This window comes from Labrus mixtus, chromosome 7, assembly GCF_963584025.1.
Source record: "Labrus mixtus chromosome 7, fLabMix1.1, whole genome shotgun sequence".
Taxonomy (NCBI): domain Eukaryota; kingdom Metazoa; phylum Chordata; class Actinopteri; order Labriformes; family Labridae; genus Labrus; species Labrus mixtus.
Window position 1 is genome coordinate 27,290,909 of NC_083618.1, and position 21,556 is coordinate 27,312,464.

Genomic DNA, 21,556 nt, shown 5'->3' on the forward strand with positions numbered 1-21,556 from the left:
TCCAGATGTTTTAAGGCCGGGATTAAAACAACAAGAAACAATCTGCAGAGAGCATGAAGGCCTCACGACTTCCCTTTATCTGTAATTAGTCTTTAAACTAAGAGTTAATTGAGTTATTTTTGTTGGAGATTGTCATTTACAAATGTGCTGTGACTAATTCTCTTAGAATCTCCTCGTGGATGTTCACATTTTACTTTAGTTTTTCATTCTCATGTGTAACTATGTGGATACAATCTGGATGTCATTGACTTTCTTTTAAAAAAATAACTGGAAAGAATCAGAATGTGAATGAAAAGCTTTTTTTCAAATGTCAAACCTTTTAGGAAAACAGTCTAAATATTTTCTGCTCTTGAAGCTGACTCCTGCAGGTGTGGCCTGCTTGGAAGTCATTGCTGTAAGTTAACTTATAAACATGCGTCTGTTACAATATTCAGATATTTTTGGACTCCATCTAGTGGCATGAACTCGCTGTTGCTGAAGAACTTTAAACGGATCCAGTTGTTGCTTCAGGCCGAGGACAATCTTCAGTACTGTTCAGGGTGTTGATCGGATATTGTCTGGTTTGTTTTTTCGTCAGGCAAGTCTTAGATATTAAAGAGCAGTATCAGGTCTGGTATCACAGCATGCTTTGGCAACCTTTCTGTGCAGTTAAAAACCAAACTGACTCAGACAGCATGGGGAATAATGAGAGCTAAACATCACACGTCCCTGCAGACTGATTTTGAACAGACTACTCTAAAGCTAGCCAACAAGATTATCAGTGACCCATCATCACATTTTCTACATGAAGAGAATGTATCCCAGTGTCTATAAAACCTTTAAGTAGTGTAAAATAAGTCAGGATAGGCTCTGGAGTATCATTTGTCTTTGCGTGGTATTTTAAGAACCGGATGTTATTTAGATTCTTATTTATTTTCTGGACATTATTTCACAATCTTCATTTTTTAATGTTTAATGTGTATGACATTGTTAGGGGCCACAATGAAGAAAAAAATGTTGTTAAACTTGTGAATGGATTTAGATAAGCTATGGTTAAAATGATTATTCTGAAAGGTTGTATCAGAAGAGCAGCCGTCCACCTGTGAGAAGATGACGAATGAACCCTTAAAGCCACAAAAGAGATGATTTCCTCATCGTCTGTGTGGTTCTTTCTCTGGAAAAGCCCCGTAGTCTTGCGGCATCTTTTCATGGTCCTGATACTTTATGAAAATGTGACGCTGATGCTGATGTAACAAAACACTGCGTAGTATCATAATGTCATAAGTAAAGCCCCGACACAACTAATGGGATATTTAGAGGCCTTGTGTAACTGTTGTTTTAAAGCAGCTCAGTCCACAGAGAGTTAATCAATCTGTGTTGCAGACGACACAAGGATGTATTTACTTATTTTTGTGAAACTTTTACAAAAGTATGACTTCACAAGCTGCTCCACGTTCCTCATGTTCAAACAGACGGCTGCTGATCTTCTGATTTAACCATAAACTAAAATAATGACTTTATCCTTGTAAATTTGCGGCTTTATTCTGGTAAATGTATGACTTTAATCATGAAATCTAAAAACTAAGTGTGTCCCTAATACTCCTTTGTAAATGTGAATGATGTTTGTTGTCTCTTTATCGGCTGCAGCACGGGTGAAGAGCCCGAGACCCAAATTTCTCACTTTTTGAGACGACAAAGTTCATCTTGATCTACGAGTGAAAAGTGTTATGAGCAGCTCGTCTAGGCCAGTTGGAGGAGTCGTGTCAGTAGCTCCTATATACATTCAGTGTATGACTTATTTCAGCTTTGTAACACCTGCTCTGAATGGTGAGAGGGCGTTCTTGAGTCAAAACACTGACCTCTTTAGAGCCATTCAACGTTTATACATTTTTAATGGAGTTGACTTTGGCTTGGTTTTAATTAATGACTTGGCTAAAGCAGCTGCTACAGCTCCAGGAGGCGGAGAGCCCAAAGTGAGTCCAGCGGCTAAAAGCTCGGCTTGATTGATGTGTTAAAACGAAAAAAAAAAAAGAGAGAGAGACAAGAAGAAGCCGAGGTCAGTCTGTGATCAGTGTGGTGCTGGATTCGATGCGACTACAAAGCATGACAATGCGGAGCAGGAAAAAACAAACATGTTTAGTCGTCGTCACCACAGAAGCCTTCACTTTGCAAAGTGGAGGAGGAACACATTACAACGAAGGTTTTCCACAGTAACTGTATTGCAAAAGTAAACAAGGCGGACAATCATATCATTCAATAACAATATGTTTGCTCCTCGGAGTCTGCCATTTTTCCTCTTTATGTCTTAAAAAAGTGAGCCATGATCTCAAACAGAATCGTCTAAATACAGAAAAATATAGTTTCAGGTCAAAAAGGATTGTAAATACTTACTAGTACTGTAAATAACAGTGAGGGAAGACAGCTACAACAGGTATCATTCACTGTCCTGGCACAGTGGATGCATTTAATAAGTCAGACATAGAAAAATAAACCACGACAACGAAAACACACATGTTGTACAAATGGAAAAAAAAAAAAGAAAAACCTGAACAATACAGTATGTCCTAACGGCAGAGTTTGATCGGAGCGCATGTCATACTGTATCTGAGAGGCGGACGCATGGTTTACACTCAAACACTGCTGCTATATGGAGCACATGTAGCGCCGTTTGAAAATGTCCTGACCAAAAATGAAAAACTCAGTGTGATGGAGGCGTGGACGCAGTCGCTTATAATTATAATATGAACAATAAGAATCATAATGAACTGTTTTTATCATGATATCATAGACATTGAATGAAGACAGAGTGGAGGTTAAAAAAAAAAAAAAAAAAAGTTTGCTTATGTAGATTCGAGCGTGTAACATGTTCATGATGCCCCCCCCTCCCCCCCCCCTCCTCCTCCCCTCCCCCCTCCTCCTCCTCCTCCTCCTCCCCCGTCACATACATCCAAAAACCAAGAGGAAGAAACGTCCCGAAAAACAAAACAAAAAAAAAAAAAAACGTAAAAACAAAAATATTTTGCTAAGGGTCATTTCACAAGTTGATGAAATATTCCAAACAAAAAGAACTCTTAAGAATTGTACAAGTATAAAAAAGCTACAAACATTAATAAATTACATCACTGACACATAAACACTTCACAAGGTGCTAGTAAAATAATTCCGAAACCCTTCAGGATACTAGAACTCGAACAAGAGGCTGGTCATAGAAACTTTTAAGTGTCTTTTTTTTTTTTTTTCTTCGTTTTTTTCCTTCTTCTTCTTCTTCTTTCTTCTTCTCCTTTTATATAATTTACACCCCCAAAGCTTCATCTCTTGTTCAAACAGAATCACAATACAATTAGCTTTGTGTATGTAAGGCCATATGACAATAAAATGTTTTTTTTTTTTATTTACGTCTTCAGTTGTTCTCCAGGCAACACCTTCCAATCTAACGGGCTGGACCGGAAATAATACAAAAATGAATCTCTGCAATTTAAAAAAAAAAAAAAAAATCAAAAAAGATCCAAAATGAGGACTATAATGCATAACCATATATATATATATTTAGATTCATTTATTCATAATTAGCAAAACTGGTAAAAATGTAGAATTAAAAGCCTTAAGGGGATGAAAGGATAGAAAAAGTGGTAATTGAAAAGGCTATGTACAAGCTACATTCTACATACTGTACTGAGTGAAGCCACAGAAAATGCAGAGAGAGGGGAGTGGGAAGGTGTCGGGTGCTGCCTGTGAAAGCAAAAGAAGAGAGAAAGTATCCCCATGTAACTGCAGACCTGACATGGATGAGGCTTATCATTAGCTACAGGTTCCTATGATGTTCATGTTTCCAAATACCCACAATCCTGTTCAGCAGGCGTCATCCACTCAGTCCCGCGGGAGCCAAATCTTTCAAAACCGCGGGACTCGTCATGACCCTGCTGCCGCTTTTGATACGACTTGTGCTTTACAATTTGTGGTGTGAAGTCTCACTTCCTATAGATATAGATATATATAACAACAGGAATAAATAAATACCAGCGCTGATAGTGCTCTGCAACATAAGTGTTGACGTAATGGAGATAAATGCTTGACTCGACACAAATTCAAAACCGAAGAAACGGAGGCGGTTTCCTTTTCCTCCGTTTCAACCCGTGCATCCTCAGTGTGGCAATGATAAGCTGCATCCATTATGTAGGACTTAATGTGTAAAATCCCCCCCCCCCCCCCCCCCCCACAACCCCCCCGACCCCCTGATCCAAGCGCACATGCAACTGAATACATGCAAGGGATACTTTCGAAAAATCTTGGAATGACTGCAAATGTACTTCTACTTCATGTTTTAGCAACCCCTGATAAACTGACAGCTGTAGTAAAATGAGACATGTTCTCTTAAAAAATATTTATAGTAGGTTCTGTACACTTCAATATCTGAAAGTTATAAAGTATAAGTAGAGGCAAAAACCTATTTGAGTGATGTTCTTCTTAGAAATTGAAAAAATGCATGATTTTCTGTTTCGTTTTCTCCTCTCCTCATTGTTGGCTTTATTCAGTGAACACGGGCTGAGTTTGGGATTGGACCCAGCTCGTGAATTCCCAGTCCCTACAGCAGTCTCTGCTGCGTGCTACAGGAGGAGCTTTCCATTTCGATGGATCTTTAAAATCTTTCCAAGTCTCTGTTTGGCTGTTGCCATGCCTTTCTTTAGCCGTTTAGCTGTGAGGAGAAGAAGGAGAAGACAAGGAGACGAGATGTGAGTGTGACAGCTCCTAGTGTTACTTCACAGATTTCACTCTTTTCTTTACTTCAAAACAATCAATATAACAGGTACGAAAGCGTGCAAGTCTGCAAGCATCACATTCTTGACCCATTACTGCCACCTATTGGCAACAAGAGGAAACAGATGAAACTCTTGGCGGTGATATGATTACAGCTCCTTCCTGCTCCTGCAGAGAAACAACAGACACAGTCTTCCACACATGCAGCATTAGAGCTCATAAAAAAAAGTGACTTATAGTTCCTCCTTGTTGCCAGGGGAGACGGTCCACAATTCTGACTGATAAGTTAGTTCCATAAAAAAAAGAACTGATGGGAGTTATTTCAGGTCAGTTCATTTTGAAACTGATCACTACCTGTAATGTGGAAAATCGGGTGATTAAGTGAAATCAAGCTGGATGAACATTCAAAAGATAAAATCCAGGAGAGCCCACCTGGTCAGCGCAACAAAATTAGATTCAGTGTGAAAAATCCGCTTCTGAGATTTATTTCCAAGACCTCTTTCGTTCCCTGTGGCCATATGATTGGCTGGAGGTTTAGCACACAGTGACTCTTGGATTAAGGCATTTTTTATTTTTTTCTCTAAAGGAGAAAAGCCTCTAGTATGAAAATTTAATTTCCATCTTTACAAATAAAAAATGTGCAACATTGCACCTTAAAGTTTGCACAGACTGCACTACCTGTTTTCAGAATCTGCTGCACCTTGCAACATAAATGCTGCTGTGCATCTGTCGCTCTGATCATTACCTGTAATTTGATAAAAGAAATCCATCTGGATGTACATTCAGTGGATGAATATTAATACTCTTCATTATATTATTATTATAGTGGACCAACATGGCATGCAGCTTAGCACGGCTTAGAACAAAGGGTTTCCAAACTTTGTCATGGACCCCCATAGAGTATTAGCCCTCGAGCAAAATGTTTTTGGCAAGCATCAGAAATGAAACCTTACAGAATCGAAATACATGTCCTTCTCTTTTGATCATCTCATTAATCGTGGTTATGACGACTCACCTTTGGCCTCCGCTGACCCCCCTCGGTCTGCCTTGGGCATGCTGCTGCTGTTGGTGCTCGAGGAGTTGTTGCTGTTGTTGGGAGAAGACATGGACGGTCGCCTGTGGCTGAGGAACACGCCCGGCGCCATGGGCTGCGGGCCTCCCGGCGACTTCACCGCGCCAGTGTTGAACTCGTGGTCGATCGGGCTGCTGTCGTGGGAGTCCAGATTGTGATCCGGCGAGCTGCTGTCCTGAGAGATTCTCTGGGGCTCCTCCATTACTATTGCCTTCTTTTTGGTACTTTTCTTCTTCTTCTTGGTTTTCTGCTGCTCCTCCTAGTGACACATATTGTTTTGTTGAGTGATTCTTACAGTACCAGGTACTCTTTAATGTACAAAACACACACGATGACGACATACCTGATGGGACAGCTTTGCTGCAGCCGCTGCCAGCCCCGTCTCTATGGACGCCACTCTGGCTCCGTCTCTCGCAGGTCGCTCCTGTCGAGGAACCGAGGGTCCTACCCGGGCTGTGACGACACGACATGGATGGAACGGTTCACAGATCATTCAGGGGTTTATAAACTAAACATTACAGACCTTTTAATCCACAATCCAAAGTATTCACCTGTCGGGCTGTACGGAGTGTCGTCACTGCTTTTCCGCTTTTTCGATCTGGATTTGAACACAGGATTATCCTCTTCGGACTCCAACGAGGGGTAAACTAAAATCCAGAGATGTCACAGATTACTAACATGCATGTAAGGTCTCCACTGAGAGGATGTGGAAAAAAAACATCCACCATTACAAGGTCATTATTTTCACATATGTTGAGCATGGAATGTGACTCAGGAGCACTTAATTCTGCTCCCTGGAAGTTTCCAGTGACAGCATGCAGGACAGCTGTGAGACAGCTGTGGACTTCCCCTGTCTCTCTGTGTCTGCCCTAACAAACCATTCCAAATCCAGACCTTTTGATAACTGATAATTAGCTGATCACGGTAAAAAAAAAAAAAAAAAAAATCCTGTTTACAGAAGAACAAAAGAGTCCCATTGTGGAATAAAAGCTTCATGCAGGCTGTCAAGATTTCAGTGCATGAACGTTCGTGCGACGAACAACTAAGTAGACACCAATTGGAAGTTCAAAAAGCACGTAAAATAACTCGTGTTAATGGCTTATTAACAAGCTGGGAGGGTCCGCACAGATGTGTTTGGACGGGCTTCACAGAGAAAAGAAAAAAAACAAATCGGAGCAGCACGAAAAGGAATGGAAAATAAACCTAAACCATATCATCTCCTCCTGATGAAAAGTTCCAGGCCAAACTTTCAGAATTAAAGACCCGCGTGTCGATCCATCAGCGGGTCGATGTGTTTTTAACAGCAAACCTGCTTGCAGATAATTATTTTCTCATTCAATTTGCTCAGAATATCCCCCCCTGTGATCGTGTCCCCTGACCTCAGCCAATCATCTACCGCCTTTTTCAAAATGTCATTTAAGAGGGAGGAGTCGGCCTTTAGTGCTTACCATAATCAGAGTCCTTGAAGCATGCGTCCATGTGATCGTGCTCGTCATCGTAGTCCAGACTCTCGATGCTGCTGCTCTTCCTGGGTTTCTTCGGGAGCCGTTTGGTGGGCCGCTTGCCGTTGCTGCCGCCGCCGCCGCCGCCGCCGCCGCCTCCTCCGCCCGACTTCTTGCCGCCTTGCGCGCCGTGCGAGTTGCTCTTCGACTGGCTATTGCTTTTGGACTGGCTGTTGCTCCACGGCTGCTGCAAGCTGTCTGAAGACGACAGGTTGGCCATGGACAGCATGCCCTGAATGGCCTCCTGTGTGCTGGGAGATGCAGGTGGCTGACTGTAAGTACGTCAATAAAGAATACACAACAATACAGCCATTACACAGCAGTCGACACGCCGGCAGAGGAGAAGAGTGAGAGAAATCAAAGAGCTGCTGGGGGCTGCGAGTCATCGTTATCTGAAATGATAACAGCTGCAGAATGTTTAACCGAGTCTGGACGAGCGAAGAAGTGTCAAACCTAACAAACGTCCACCTCGTTCCAGCTGGGCTTCAAAATGAGCAAACGTGACCATCAAACACGAGGTCCCTTCGCTCTCCCCCACACCCACACAGCTTCCTCCTCGAAGCACCGAAACAATTTGAGAAAATTAACATATTTCTGCCAAAGTCTTCCTCGGTTCTTTCATTGCTCATTTGTAGCTTTCAGTGCGGTGGAAGCAGACCATCAAGAGCCGAACAAAACAGCAAACAGCGACTAGGCGAAAGTGAAGAGCCTGGAGCCGAAACGCGCTTTGATCGATGAAGGCAGGATGGAACAAACATTGACTTTGCACAAGCCGCTGACAGATTCTGACTAAACTGTTGCTTCAGTTGTTGCCTAATTTTTCAGCTCCGAGCAAAGTTATCGAATTAATCTTTTTTTCATCCAATTACGTTCTCGTTGAGCGGGCCGTTTGTTTGTCAGTGAGCTGCACCATTAAGGAGCAAACGTCTTCAAAGCCATGTACCGTGAAGACAAGAGGTCCAGCGGGAGCCATTTAGAGAGTAACGCTGGGCATGTACCGTACTGTGTTTATATGCAAGAGTTCAATTGGCGTCGAGGGGAAATGGAGTGAAGAAGTAAAGGGGGAGAGGAGGGGGGGGGGGGGGGGGGAGGAAGTCGGGGAGGTCAAGTCTACCTGTTGGCGCTGTAGTCGATCCCACCCACTTGCTTGCTCGCCTGCAGCAGGTCGAGAATCCCAGCGGCGCTGCCGCCCTTTTTCTTCACCTTGGAGTTGCGACCTTTGACCTCCGGCTTGGCCTCCGTGTCTATGTGCAGAGTCTCTTCGTCCGAGGACTCGACAGTCTTTGGTGGGAGAAAAGAGACACGAGAGACACAGTGAAGACGATTAGGAGTGTGGGACAAAGCTAAGAGCCATCCATCATCTTTACAGCTTTTACAGATCGGGGTCACAGGGGGGCTGGAGCCGATCCCAGCTGTGATTGGGCGAGAGGCGGGGGTTCACCCTGGACCAGTCGCCAGTAAATCACAGGGCTGACATATAGAGACAGACAACCAGACACACTCATGTTCACACCTACAATTTAGAGTCACCAGTTAACCTAACGTGCATGTTTTTTGGACTGTGGGAGGAAGTCGGAGTAACCAGGAAGCTCCTCGCTGTGAGGTGACAGCACTAACCACTGCACCACCCATGCAGCCTCATAGTTAAGATACCTGCAGTCTATTTGTTCTGAGAGTGATTTCTCTGCATTTGAGTGATTCCCTTCTCTGCGTTGTTAAATATTTATTTCTAATGACCGTGTTCCTGCTTTTTAATTTGATGTCATCAGAGAACCCGAGGCTTCTTTAATCTGTAAGATCTTTAAAAACATGTTTATTTACTGCTGCTTTCCCATCAGTTCAAACTTTTTTTTTAATCTACTTTTCATTTAATTTCAAAGTGAACTTTTATATATATGCTGTCTAATGATTTTACAGTCTAACTTAATCATTTTAATATAATCATTATTTATGTAAATTTTTCTTTCCTTCTTTTGGAGATTTTAATGTCTTGATTTACTTTAATGTCAGATCTCTTTTAATGCTCTTAATGTTCCTAATGCTCCGTTTTGAACTCTGTAAATTATGAACGCTGCTTCATAAATAAACCTGCCCTGCGTGGTCTTACATTAACTGAGCCTAAGAAAGAGGGGGGGGGGGGGGCAACTGTAGACCCCTTTAGACCACCATTAAACATGTAGGAATGTAGTTTCAGACATGTAGACAAAACATGTTGAAATACAGACGAGCCTTCAGACGTTCTCAAACTAACGTGCTAAAACACAAAGTCACCAAAACACGAGAGACACAAAATGAATGTGGGACACGGTGAGTGTGGAGAATCTGGGTCAGTGGGACAAAAAGCCCATTTCAGTGACCCAGCCTTGGATCTGAGAAACTATAAAACATGAACGACATTGTTCCAACCTGTGACCTCTAACGTCTGGAATATAACAGCTTCTTCCTCTGCCTTTCTTCATGCTCAGTTATTTCACGACGTTCTAATCTGTGAGCTGGTGAGGAGACTAGCAGAGGGAACTGAGGGACCTTAATCGTCTCTTAAATGAAGTCGTCCCACAGTTAACAATCAGGAAACTGTTTCTCACATGAACAGATATTAAACATTAAGTAACATGTCACACATACCTTGGTCGTCATGGGTTGGAACTTTGGTTTCTTGGCTGGTTGAATTGGTTCTCTGATGTCGGACAAAACTAAAAGAAAAAAAGAATCAGTCAGTATTAACTATTTCTCTCCCCCCCAAAAAACACATAGAGGCTTATATGCAAATTTTAAATGAATACAAAAAATACAAATAAATACACTTGGGTTAGGAACTGAGCTGAAGATGTAGTCTAAAGCTTTGTCTTATTCATAAGAGAAGATTAGATACGATTAGAAAAGATAGGATGAGATGAGATATGATAAACTTTATTGGTTGTTAAACAGCTCAAAAAAGAGAAAAAAGTTCAAAATAAACATATTTATTAAGAATGAAATATAAGAAGAAAGATACGGTCGTGATAAAATAATACTAGGAATAGAAACTATGTGCACTTGTGGAAAGACAGAGAGCAGTTATTATAAAACACACTGTGAAGCATGATGATGAACATGAACACGATGATACAGTCAGGTTAACGTCACACGGTGATGATGAACACGATGATACAGTCAGGTTAACGTCACACGGTGGTGATGATACAGTCAGGTTAACGTCACACGGTGGTGATGAACACGATGATACAGTCAGGTTAACGTCACACGGTGGTGATGATACAGTCAGGTTAACGTCACACGGTGGTGATGAACACGATGATACAGTCAGGTTAACGTCACACGGTGGTGATGATACAGTCAGGTTAACGTCACACGGTGGTGATGAACACGATGATACAGTCAGGTTAACGTCACACGGTGGTGATGATACAGTCAGGTTAACGTCACACGGTGGTGATGAACACGATGATACAGTCAGGTTAACGTCACACGGTGGTGATGAACACGATGATACAGTCAGGTTAACGTCACACGGTGGTGATGAACACGATGATACAGTCAGGTTAACGTCACACGGTGGTGATGAACACGATGATACAGTCAGGTTAACGTCACACGGTGATGATGAACACGATGATACAGTCAGGTTAACGTCACACGGTGGTGATGATACAGTCAGGTTAACGTCACACGGTGGTGATGAACACGATGATACAGTCAGGTTAACGTCACGCGGTGGTGATGATACAGTCAGGTTAACGTCACGCGGTGGTGATGATGTTAAACAGTCTGACTGCAGTTGGAAGCAACAGATAAAACAGCTCAATCACAATTTTTCTAATCTGAACAGACTTTTATTTTGAAAAGGTGTCATTGTGCAGAATCTTTTGAATGAATGCTAAACATCATTCAGGGGATTATAGTGCCTGTAACAAAATGCTAGAATCAGTTTGGATGAAGATACTTCAAGAACGATCGTGATTCAAAAGTCAGGATTGAAAGTCGTCGACAACTCGTTCGCCTGGAGCGAGCTCGTGTTGTGAGAATTGTTCTTTTAAATACTTATCTGACTCACTTTGTATTTTTTTTTTTTTTTTTATGATTAACTTTTTTTGGCTTTGTGACAACAACAAATGAGCTCAAGGAGAAACGTTTAGATATAATGAATCCCCGTGGCTCATTAAACAGAGTCAAACCAAAGGAAGGAAGGAAGCTTATGTAGCTAACTACGTATGTGGAGCGACGATGTCACAGTTCTTTATTCAGGAACACAAAGCTGCGATGGCTCCATTTGGGTTTCAAAAAAAAGAGAAAACTAAAGTGTGCACATCGAGGCAAAATGCAAACAGGTGCAGGACAAGAAATGTACAAACTGCAGAAGAAGAGAAAGGTCAGCACGCTGCTCGGCTCCAAATGGGACAATTTCATTTATGTAAACAGGGCAGCGTTTCGATCTACAAGATCTTCCTCTGGTCTTGATGGGATTTTTTAAAACTACAAAAAACAGCCGCCAGTAAACCCAAGAGGAGGGAAAAGTTGCTCAAAGGACCTGAAATTGATTTTTTTCAAGAAATACAAAAAAACATAATTATCTGGCCAAACATGAAATGCCAATTTTCAACTATTTTTTTTTCACTCAATGCTGCATTCATCCGTCCATTCAATCCATTATCTACACCGCTTTTGCCTGTTTGGGGCTGGAGCCGATCCCAGCTCTTCATTGGGCGAGAGGCGGGGTCGTTCTGTTCACCAGCCAATCACAGGGCTGACATATAGAGACGGACAAGCAGCCACACTCACATTCACACCTACAATTTAGAGTCACCAGTTAACCTAACGAGCAATGTCTCTGGACTGTGGGAGGAAGCCGGAGTACCCAGCATGCACGGGGAGAACATGCAAACTCCACAAAAGAGAGGCTCCTGTCCGTCGGGGACTCGAACCAGGAACCTCCTCGCTGTGAGGCAACAGCGTTAACCACTGCTGCATTCCATACATGACATTTTTGAGTTAGCATACAGTGAGACTCTGCAAACACTGGAACGCTTTTCTAATACTCACAGGACTGATCTCTCTTGACCGTGTTCTTTTTCCGCCTGATGGGGAACTCGTCGATCTTCAGCTCCCCCTCGTCCGAGACGTACTCATACTCGTCCCTCACTGGCTTGCTTTTGTCCTCTTTCAGGTTTTGTAATGATCCAAAAACACTCGAGTTGGTCTGTGGTTTCAGCGCCTTGGAGCTGAAAAGGAAACCCACAGGAGAGTATAAGGGAGTGATGTGTGAGGCTCAGCCAGGGCACTCACAGCGAGGAGTCCTTGAATTATCGCTAATGGAAACGCCGCTGATAGCCACATAGCTGTATAATAATCAGACAAAAAAACACCACATGAAAAGGGCTAACGCGCTCTCCTCTCCAAAGACTCTTCATGAAACGTTTAGGCTGCAATCAGACATTCCATACATACCCCAGCATTTTCTTGTGAGACATCGTGAAGCTGAATCTGTCCTTATTGCCCGACAGCGGCGTTCTATCAAACTTGCATTCTTCCTCCATTTTCAGCAGAGAGTCGGGTTTACTGTTCTGTGAGGTGGGGGAAAAAAAAAGGAGATGAGACACAAAAGAAGCTGACACAACATTACCTGAGAGACACAGCGGGACATGCACTTTCTTTAAAAAGATTTATTTTTGGGGGCTTTTTATGTCTCTGTTGTAGAGACAGGACAGTGGATGAGACCGGATTCGGGGAGTGGGGGGAAAAACATGCGGGAATGTAGCCACATGCTGGACCTGAACCCGGGCCGCTCCTGTTGAGGACCCCCCCAACCCCCTGCACATAGGGCGTACAGACCTATCACCAGGCCACCAGCGCCCAGAATAAACATTTGAAAAAAAAGGACTAAAAGCTGAATTTATTAATAAGGGCACAAGAAGAAGAAGAACATCCGTTTCTGCTGACCCGCTCCGCTCTATGAAGTATTTCTATCTCTTCAGACAAGCCCTAAATAAAATATATAATTATTAGGGCTGTGAAACGATTATTTTTTTTATAAATTGTTTAATTTCTATAGTTAATCATTATGTTAAACCGCATGTTTGAATTTACATTTTTTACTGTTAAAAATAGAAATTGTTAGGCTTTTATTTTGAAATAAAGTAAGGACCTTCTGGTAGATCAAAAGGTTACGACAGGTAAATTTAACCACAGAAAAAAGGAACTCTTAACAAATCAAAAAGTAAATGAAAACAGCTCAAAGGCACAACGGTACAAAATGTAAAATGTGTGATGTCATGAGGTGGATATTACTTTGGACTCTTCGGCTGAGCTGTCTGAGAGATTTTTAAAGTTAAACGAGACAATCAAAGACGCAGCAGTGTCCTTCTTTTCCATCACTGTGACTACAGGGAGACACTAACGGAGGCTTATCTACGGTGAGCCTAAAGGGACAAAATAGCATGAGATTAATTGCGCAAAAAAAAAAAAAAAAAAAAACAACTTTAATTTCAGACCTTAATTAATCGCTGACAGCCCGAATAACACTACAGTAAAATATATATGTAAAGAAATAAAGGAAGACATGGTGCAGCTTTAATGTTCAGGTTACTGACCTGTCCATCATACACACTCTGGTTTATTTATACTCATCAGAGCCCGGTGAATTTAACACTTCAGTGTGTAGTTAGTGATGAATCTTTTTTCAGATTTATATATTCTGACACTATGTCGCCCTAATACTTTTTCAGGATGTGATCATAAGTAATTTAATTTCCTCCTACTAAGGGCTGTTTCAAGCGTCTAAGTGTAGTTAAAAGTTATTTAATCAAGATAAAAAAAATGAAAATGTATAAAACGATCCTACTGTTGCTCTCCACAGATCTTTTCATTTCTAACTTTTTTTTTTTCTGACCCAATTTTCAGACAAAACCAAATCTGCTCGGAGGAATGCAAACCAGCTGCCATGTAAATCACCACGGAGCAGACAGTGTAAATTAAGTGAAATCCAAGAATATACGTTTTCCAAATATTCACTCCTCGACTCCTAAATGAAAGGCATGTGATGCTGGAGTGTAACCCGACACTGACGATTCACATCGTCTTGAGCTTTTCTTTTTTATTTTCAGTGCATTGACGGTAACACATGGAGCCACACTGTCCTGCACGCTGCACACAGATTGAGCAGAGTGAACTTTTCTATGATTCAGCAGAATATCTAAAGAGACGATGGCGTGGTCTCCCAGTGACCTTTGTAAACATCTCAGAGGGTCTCTGCTGTTCCTGATGCAAAGGAGCAGCGGGGCGGAGTTCCTCAGGGTCACTGCAAACATGCCTCAACAGAAACCGAAGCCCGTTAATGTCTCACCACCACCTCCCTCATAAAAAAGCCCCCCCCCCCCCTGCTGGTTAGCATTAATTATACAGCAGAGTTTGAGGGCCATGTGTAAGTACTTAGATGGAACACAGTGGACATGGCGTTATTCCATTAAGTAAACAGCGGGCTGGGCGGATGTTTCTGAAGCGGCTCTAAACAACTACAGACAGAAATGTGTGACTGTGGCCACATCCTCTTTTTTTTTTTTTTTTTTGCTGATTACTTTGAAGTGTCCAAACCACTTAACCACTTTTAACCTTCACCCCTGCTGCGTCACAACTCCATCTTTCCAAGCTTTCCACTTTATTTATCCCTTAAATGTTTTGTTTTTTTGTCGTTCTTTTTTTTTTTTTTTTTTTAAGTCTCAGCCTTAATTTCCATCCCTGACATATTTTTTTTTCGTCCGATGAAATGAGCTTACCTTATATTTCCACTTTGCTTCTGTCTTGTTTTTATTCTGCTCTCTGATTTCAAACTTGTCCACATTGTTCTGCTTGGATATTTCCTTCTCTGACATACTCAGGACATTTTTAACAGCCTGGAAATGGACAGAATTCAATGAAGGGCACAATTTATATCTCAAAAGATTCTTCAGAAAGTACTGGCTGCATTGTCTGTTCTGCATGCTGTCACATCTGAATAAAGCGTTCTGCTCAAGGCTAATCAAGATAGCGTGCATAAAGTTAACACTAAGACTTTAAATAGTTATGTAAAAAGATAAGAACACTTTTTAGTTTCATGCTACGTCCACGCGTCGTTTCTCACCTTTGTCTTTTTTGGCTGGTCCATCTTACTCAGGATGTCTTTTGCGTGGGACTCGAGAGCTGCAAAGCTGGAGGGTTTAGGAGGCGGCGACGACTCCTTGGCCTTCTTCGCCTTCTTCTTTCCTCCTTCCTTCACCTTAGGTACCTTTGGAGGTTTGGGGGCTTTGGGCATCTTCGGGGGTTTGGGAGGTTTCGGGGGTTTCGGGGGTTTGGAGGCTTTCTTCCGGGCTTTCTCTCTGCTTGGCGAGGGGACGTGGGCCGGGGAGACGGGCTCTTCGGGCTCCGAGTGGGTCGACGGGGGCTCCTCCACTGGCACCTTGATGCTGGGCTCACTCTTAATGGCTTTTGTTGCATTCTAGAAAACAAAAGCAGAGAACTTTAAAGTGAGCAATAATGACATCATCGTCGACTAAATCAAAAACAGATAAAGTCACAATGAACTCTGGCAGTGTGAGGGTTAAACACTTCTTTATAAATCAAAGGTATTCATATTATCTCCAGTAGAACTTGAGCTTTGCACAAGGAATGGATTACAGCTGCTAAGTGAACATCCATTGCACCTTCTATCAGCTCTGTCTCAAGGTCAGTTCACAAAGCATATTGCACTAATGATATTCAATCACAAACATGCTCATAAAGTTGTTCTGCTTTGTGCAGTTTTCTCTGCTGCACAGAGCTGAGTCTCAGCCTAACGGAGCAAAATGAATATCTGAGAGTAAGCAGAACACAAGCAAAGATCTAGAGAGGAGGGAACAACATCAGTAAGTTTAAAAGATCAGCGTTCAGTCTGATTGGACACAGAGGTGCTGACAGGAAGTGCACAGAGGCAAAGCAGGTTAATAGATCTATATCATATATTTCAGTTAATTGTGAAGTCCAGACTCAAAAGATATGATGTCAGTTTGAATGTTTATGACAGCCTTCATACACATAAAACAAACACTCATCAGCGTGTAAGAGCGTCCCAGAGACGCTGCATGTTGAGCTGTTGGTGGAGCCACAGGCGGCCCCTGAAGGATTTACCCCTTCATTATAGTATTTATTCTAATTTTAACGCCATATTATTAAATTTAATTTATAGACCATTTATTTCTTAGTTGTCAAAAGGTGGAACTGTTGTCATGATCATTGGAAAGTTTGTGTGTGACATCCCGCAGTTACCACCAACTCTCAGCAGGCGGCAATTTTTTCACTCTAAATGTGTGTTACAATGAGTTCCTTTTTTTTTTTTTTTTTTTTTAATTAGAAATATTTGCAAAGGAAGGAGACAGTTTTGCCCCAACGTCAAACATGATGGCACATTTAGAAATGCACAAACAGCAGCGTTGCACAGTGACACACACAGGACGCTCTCTGCGCTCAGCCCTCGTCCTCTTTTTTTTCTCTGCCTTTGTGAACTTTACACAAAAGACATTGAATTATTTTCTAAGTCAGGTTCTCAGAGTGGATTATCTTGCTGCATTTTTTGTCCCCTTATTTTTTCCAACAGCAATTCATATTGTTGGGTTTTTAATGCTGAAGGTTGGCCAGTTTTTTTTTTCTTTCTTTAAACTGTTGCAGCAAAGCAAACGAGGCTCCTCAGGCCTCCAGGTCGTATTCTCCTTTAATGGAATTAAAAAAAAAGAGAACATAACCATGTGAAGGCTTAAGCTGCAAACACAGAAGCTTAACGTAATGTTTGTCCCGTTGGTTTCATGTAGCGACAAGGCAACGGAGTCATTACAATGAACTTACGTAACCTCTTCAGATTATGTAATATTTCTAAAGCTGACATTTCAATGAGAAGAAAGCATTAAACGTGTCCATCCTCTGACAACCATGAATATCTCTGCAGCTTTTATTATGTTAACTTGGACAAAAACTAAAAGCAGAACAGTTAGGTCAGGTCTCACTGAAGCATTAGTGTTCGTCATGTGGGGCTCACAGGTCACGTTCATTTGGAGGCCGCATTATTTGGGACTTTTTTTTTATGACTTTATTAGAGAGAAGAAAGTGGATAGTGTCAGAAATCTGGAGAGAGAGAGAGAGAGAGAGAGAGAGAGAGAGAGAAATGACATGCGGCAAAGGAGCCACAGGTCAGACTCGATCCCAGGCCACCCACCACCAGGACTGTAGGGTGGGCGCGCCAACTAACCACTCGGCCACCAGCGCCCCCCTGCGTATCATTTTTAAATAGTAAAAATTGAAGCCATCAATTCTACCAAAGTAAAAAAAACAAATACCTCTGACAGTCTGATCTCTTTGGCAAGATCCTTAATCAGCTGTGATGGTTTCATGTTCTCTGGAAGCTCATCTTCATGTTCCAATAGGGCCTGTTACAAAAACACAAACACACACACACACACAAAAATAATAATTACAAAGTGTTTCACAAGATGTTAGAGGGCTTTCACACTTGCAGAAAACTCCTGAAAACAATCCTGATATTTCCAGGAGGAGCTGTATGTGTGAACGCTAACAGCCTAACTTTTCACTCTGACTTCCCCTGGAGTCTCTCCCCCCCCCCCCCCCCCCCTTCTGTCTGACAGGGATATTGTCCCGCTGTGAGGAGCATAATGTGAACAGCCAGGTCGGGAGAATTTTAGGATCAGTCCTCCTGAAATGATCTCGATAACGTCTTTGGATGGCCACACATTCCACCGACTCGTCCGTACCTGTTTCTTAGTCCAAGCTCTGAAGGCTCCATTGATGATTTTGGCACCGTGTACCAGATATGGGGCTGGTTGCTTATTTGCTTTATGTAAACCTGCAGAAAAAAAGAAATGCAAATGTTATCATTGAATGAAACATGACTTTTAAAATCTCAGAGGTCAAAAAAAAAAGATGTTCAGTGTGGAGAGCAGAGATTCAACGGGAGCAGACTCAGTGTTGTCTGACTGGGTTGTTTCGGGGCATTAACGTGTGGGGCGGGGGGGGGGGGGGGGGGGGGGGGGGTGTAGCCCCCAACAGAGTACAGGTCTGCGGGCACACACGTGCAGATCAGACACACTGAAGCGTGGCACCTTCCACCGGGTTTATCACAGAATCCAAAATACTGTTTCACTTTCCGACTCACTGCTCCGATCATGCTAATGCCCCTCACTCTCTTTGTTTACTCTCTAAAAAATCTCCTCAATCACTGCCGGGGGGTTTTTTTGGGAGGAGGGGCCGACTGTAACGGCAGAAAAAAAAGCAGCGTCCGAAAGGAGATTTAAAACCAAAACAGGAAATTATTAATAACATCAAGAGAAATACCACAGCAGAGGACGGAGACTGAAAGAGCTGACCTTGAAGTTAAAAAGAATTATGGTACATTAATGGCAAAGCCTTGTGGGTAAAAAAAAAAAAAAAAGCTGTGTGCACCACACACACACACACAATACACACACATACACGGGAAAAATGGTGGAAAGATAAACAACAGGCCCGCGCCAGCTGAGCCGTTTAAACACAGGCTCGTAATGGAGCAAGTGATTCTAGCTGGGCCAAACCTTCTGAAGCTAATCATCTGTGAACTGGGCGATTCACCGATTTAATGACTGAAATAATATTAAAGCATCCAGCTCCTCATCTGTGCAGCAGACATGCAGCCACATGCTAAACGTGAAGCGAGGGGTGGAGAGAGAGCGAGAGAGAGAGAGAGAGAGGGAGAGAGAGAGAGGGAGTGTTTGTGTGTTCTCTGCTCTCGTGCATTCTTCTGCAGAAAATGAAAAGTTAAATAAAGCAAAGAGGTTTACATTCACACAATGAAAATGTACAAGTGTATCTAACTGATGAACGAGTTTACCTTTGAAACGCTCCAGCAGATGTCGCCCCACATACCAGCATGCCGTCTCGAAGTTCGGGAAGGGGGTGAGAGTTTTGACCTTTAGCCGCTTCTCGATTTCGTACGCTCTGAGGAGAGGAAAAAAAAACCAAACCCCTCGGTGAACCACCAGGTGTGCTGCAGCACGCTATGGAAGTCACATGGTGTCCTCGGGTGTGCAGAACTCATAAACAGGTTGGTGGGATTTGAAGCTACAAACAAGTTCTGATTCAGTCCCGTGCTAACGTCTCGACCAGATAAGATCAGAGGAGACATGATGTCATGAACTGTTTAACGATGAGTCGGCTCATTTTCTAAGATTTCGAGATTTGTGTATTTTTGTAATAAATGTAATTTCCATTCTGTCAGTGAAAACTGGAGTATTTATGAAGAACAAAAGTTAATTATTTCTTCATGAATCATTTGATTTTCATTCATTTTATTTATAGATGTAAATACTCAAAGGTCAAACAGATGGAAGAATGAACTCCAGATATTTCCAAAATCCTTCAGCATGTGACAGAAAGAAAACGCTTACATATGTGATTTGTTTATGTCACCTGGTTTAGACTCTCCCGCTCTGTTCTGTTATTATTTAAATGTTTTAAAGGTTTATTTTTTGGGGGGCTTTTGATGCTTTTATGAGAGACAGAACAGTTGAAAGATTCAGGATTAAGGAGAGAGAGAGAGAGTTGAGGATGACCAAGGAGACACAGGTCGGATTTGAACCCAGGCCGCACACTTACAAGTGCAACAGACTCCGTACCAGGGGCGTGCACACTAACCACTAGGCCACTGGTGCCCCACACTCTGTTCTGTTATCGTTGAAAAATGTGCCTTCATATTTGAAGTTGAATATTGTTCACTAAAGGGAGAAAATGTCCCAGTAAATACCCCCAAATAAAAACATGACTCTGTGTGTGTGTGTGTGTGTGTGTGTGTGTGTGTGTGTGTCATGAAAACAGGTCGACTCACCTCATCTGCATCTCCACACTCAGGTTGTGGACGAAGTGACCGGAGAACGCCAGGCAGTCCACGGGAGTCAGGATGGCGTTGATCCAACCTGAGGCACAAACAGATTGAAAAAGAAAAACTGTGAGTGGATACAGATATTTATCTAACGCTTCAGATCAAAAAGAAGAATGAAAACAATTTCTATAATAGTTTTTATCCTCCAATCTTCATCCATCATGACTTTATTATGAACTGCTATTTAGCTTTCACGTTTTTCCTCCTCATATTTACACTAAGATTATTACTATTATTATTTTATTATTAGACTATTAAAGTAGAATTATTTTATTATAAGATTATTAAAGTAGAATTATTTTATTATAAGATTATTAAAGTAGAATTATTTTATTATAAGATTATTAAAGTAGAATTATTTTATTATAAGACTATTCAACTCTTATTATTATTAAACAAGTATTATTATTATCAGTTATGATTTCTGAAACCTTTTCAGTTTTTCTTTGTTTGTTTATTTCATTTGGTCTCCTGCACCACAGATTTAAAGTCAGAACTTTTTATCTTCATGACATTTCTCCGTCACGTCCCTCAAATGTTCAGAGCTCAAACTCTTTAAATGTTTAGCATTCAAACATCAACCAAAAGATGTTCATTCATCTATAATTATTCAATAAATATATTCAAAAACACAAAATATATTGCCTAAAAAATAATAATAAAAAGTGGACCCCTTTTTCCCCTATATATTTTGTATTTGTGTATATATTTGTTGTACACTTATAGATGTGTGAAACCTGTTTAATATCTATTGTCTGGTTCATTTCAGCTTCTTGGAGCCACACAGGGCTTTTTCATTTCAAAAGCTGTTGTCCAAACCGTTCACTAAACTAATAGGACGTACTAGTAGAGTAAATACAGTATGCAGTAACCCATGCAAGATCTGCAATATGCCAAAAATACCTAACCCTAACCCAATGTTTCCCACAATGCAAATGTTGAATGAGATCTGCAGTTTGATAGTAATATGTAGTAGGCGGTTTGGAAAAGAGTCAAACTATAATTTTCTCGACTCTGACGTCCACTTTGATTGTGTCTGATAACTGACACCTGAATTACCGTAGATTTTTTTACACAGCACCTGAAGAAGAGCCCGGTCTGTCTTGAAACGTGTTTTTTAATGCAGTGAGAAAATAGATAATTATCTCTTTGTGAGCCACAGTGTGGTGAATGTTTGTTCAACATATCCAGCAGTTATATTAAATACATTTGTTGTATCGTTTTACTGTGTTTGTTTTTAAGAAATGAAGAGGTCAAAAAGCTCCGGCAATACTTTATTAACTAATTAGAGCCACACGTTTGGGCTTGTGTCCTTCATCAGGG

General features: G+C 41.6%; 1 protein-coding gene across 3 annotated transcripts in view; it reads right to left on the reverse strand.

The window, feature by feature from the left end:
- Window positions 1-2,095: 2,095 nt before the first annotated feature.
- Window positions 2,096-21,556, reverse strand: part of phf2 (PHD finger protein 2) — a 38,789-nt gene continuing 19,328 nt past the window's right edge. Inside the window, exons 8-22 of one of the 3 annotated variants that reach the window (XM_061041468.1) lie at window positions 20,180-20,267; window positions 19,187-19,293; window positions 18,075-18,166; window positions 17,643-17,732; window positions 15,422-15,775; window positions 15,078-15,194; window positions 12,754-12,869; window positions 12,349-12,527; window positions 9,934-10,001; window positions 8,423-8,589; window positions 7,255-7,559; window positions 6,358-6,453; window positions 6,150-6,259; window positions 5,750-6,065; window positions 2,096-4,672 (exon numbers count right to left, since the gene is read on the reverse strand). In XM_061041468.1, the coding sequence (XP_060897451.1) occupies window positions 4,584-4,672; window positions 5,750-6,065; window positions 6,150-6,259; window positions 6,358-6,453; window positions 7,255-7,559; window positions 8,423-8,589; window positions 9,934-10,001; window positions 12,349-12,527; window positions 12,754-12,869; window positions 15,078-15,194; window positions 15,422-15,775; window positions 17,643-17,732; window positions 18,075-18,166; window positions 19,187-19,293; window positions 20,180-20,267 (2,294 nt within the window). In that variant the 3' untranslated portion in view covers window positions 2,096-4,583. Of the gene's footprint in view, window positions 4,673-5,749; window positions 6,066-6,149; window positions 6,260-6,357; window positions 6,454-7,254; window positions 7,581-8,422; window positions 8,590-9,933; window positions 10,002-12,348; window positions 12,528-12,753; window positions 12,870-15,077; window positions 15,195-15,421; window positions 15,776-17,642; window positions 17,733-18,074; window positions 18,167-19,186; window positions 19,294-20,179; window positions 20,268-21,556 lie in introns of all 3 variants that reach the window. The other 2 variants (XM_061041467.1, XM_061041469.1) reach the window with 2 other exon arrangements.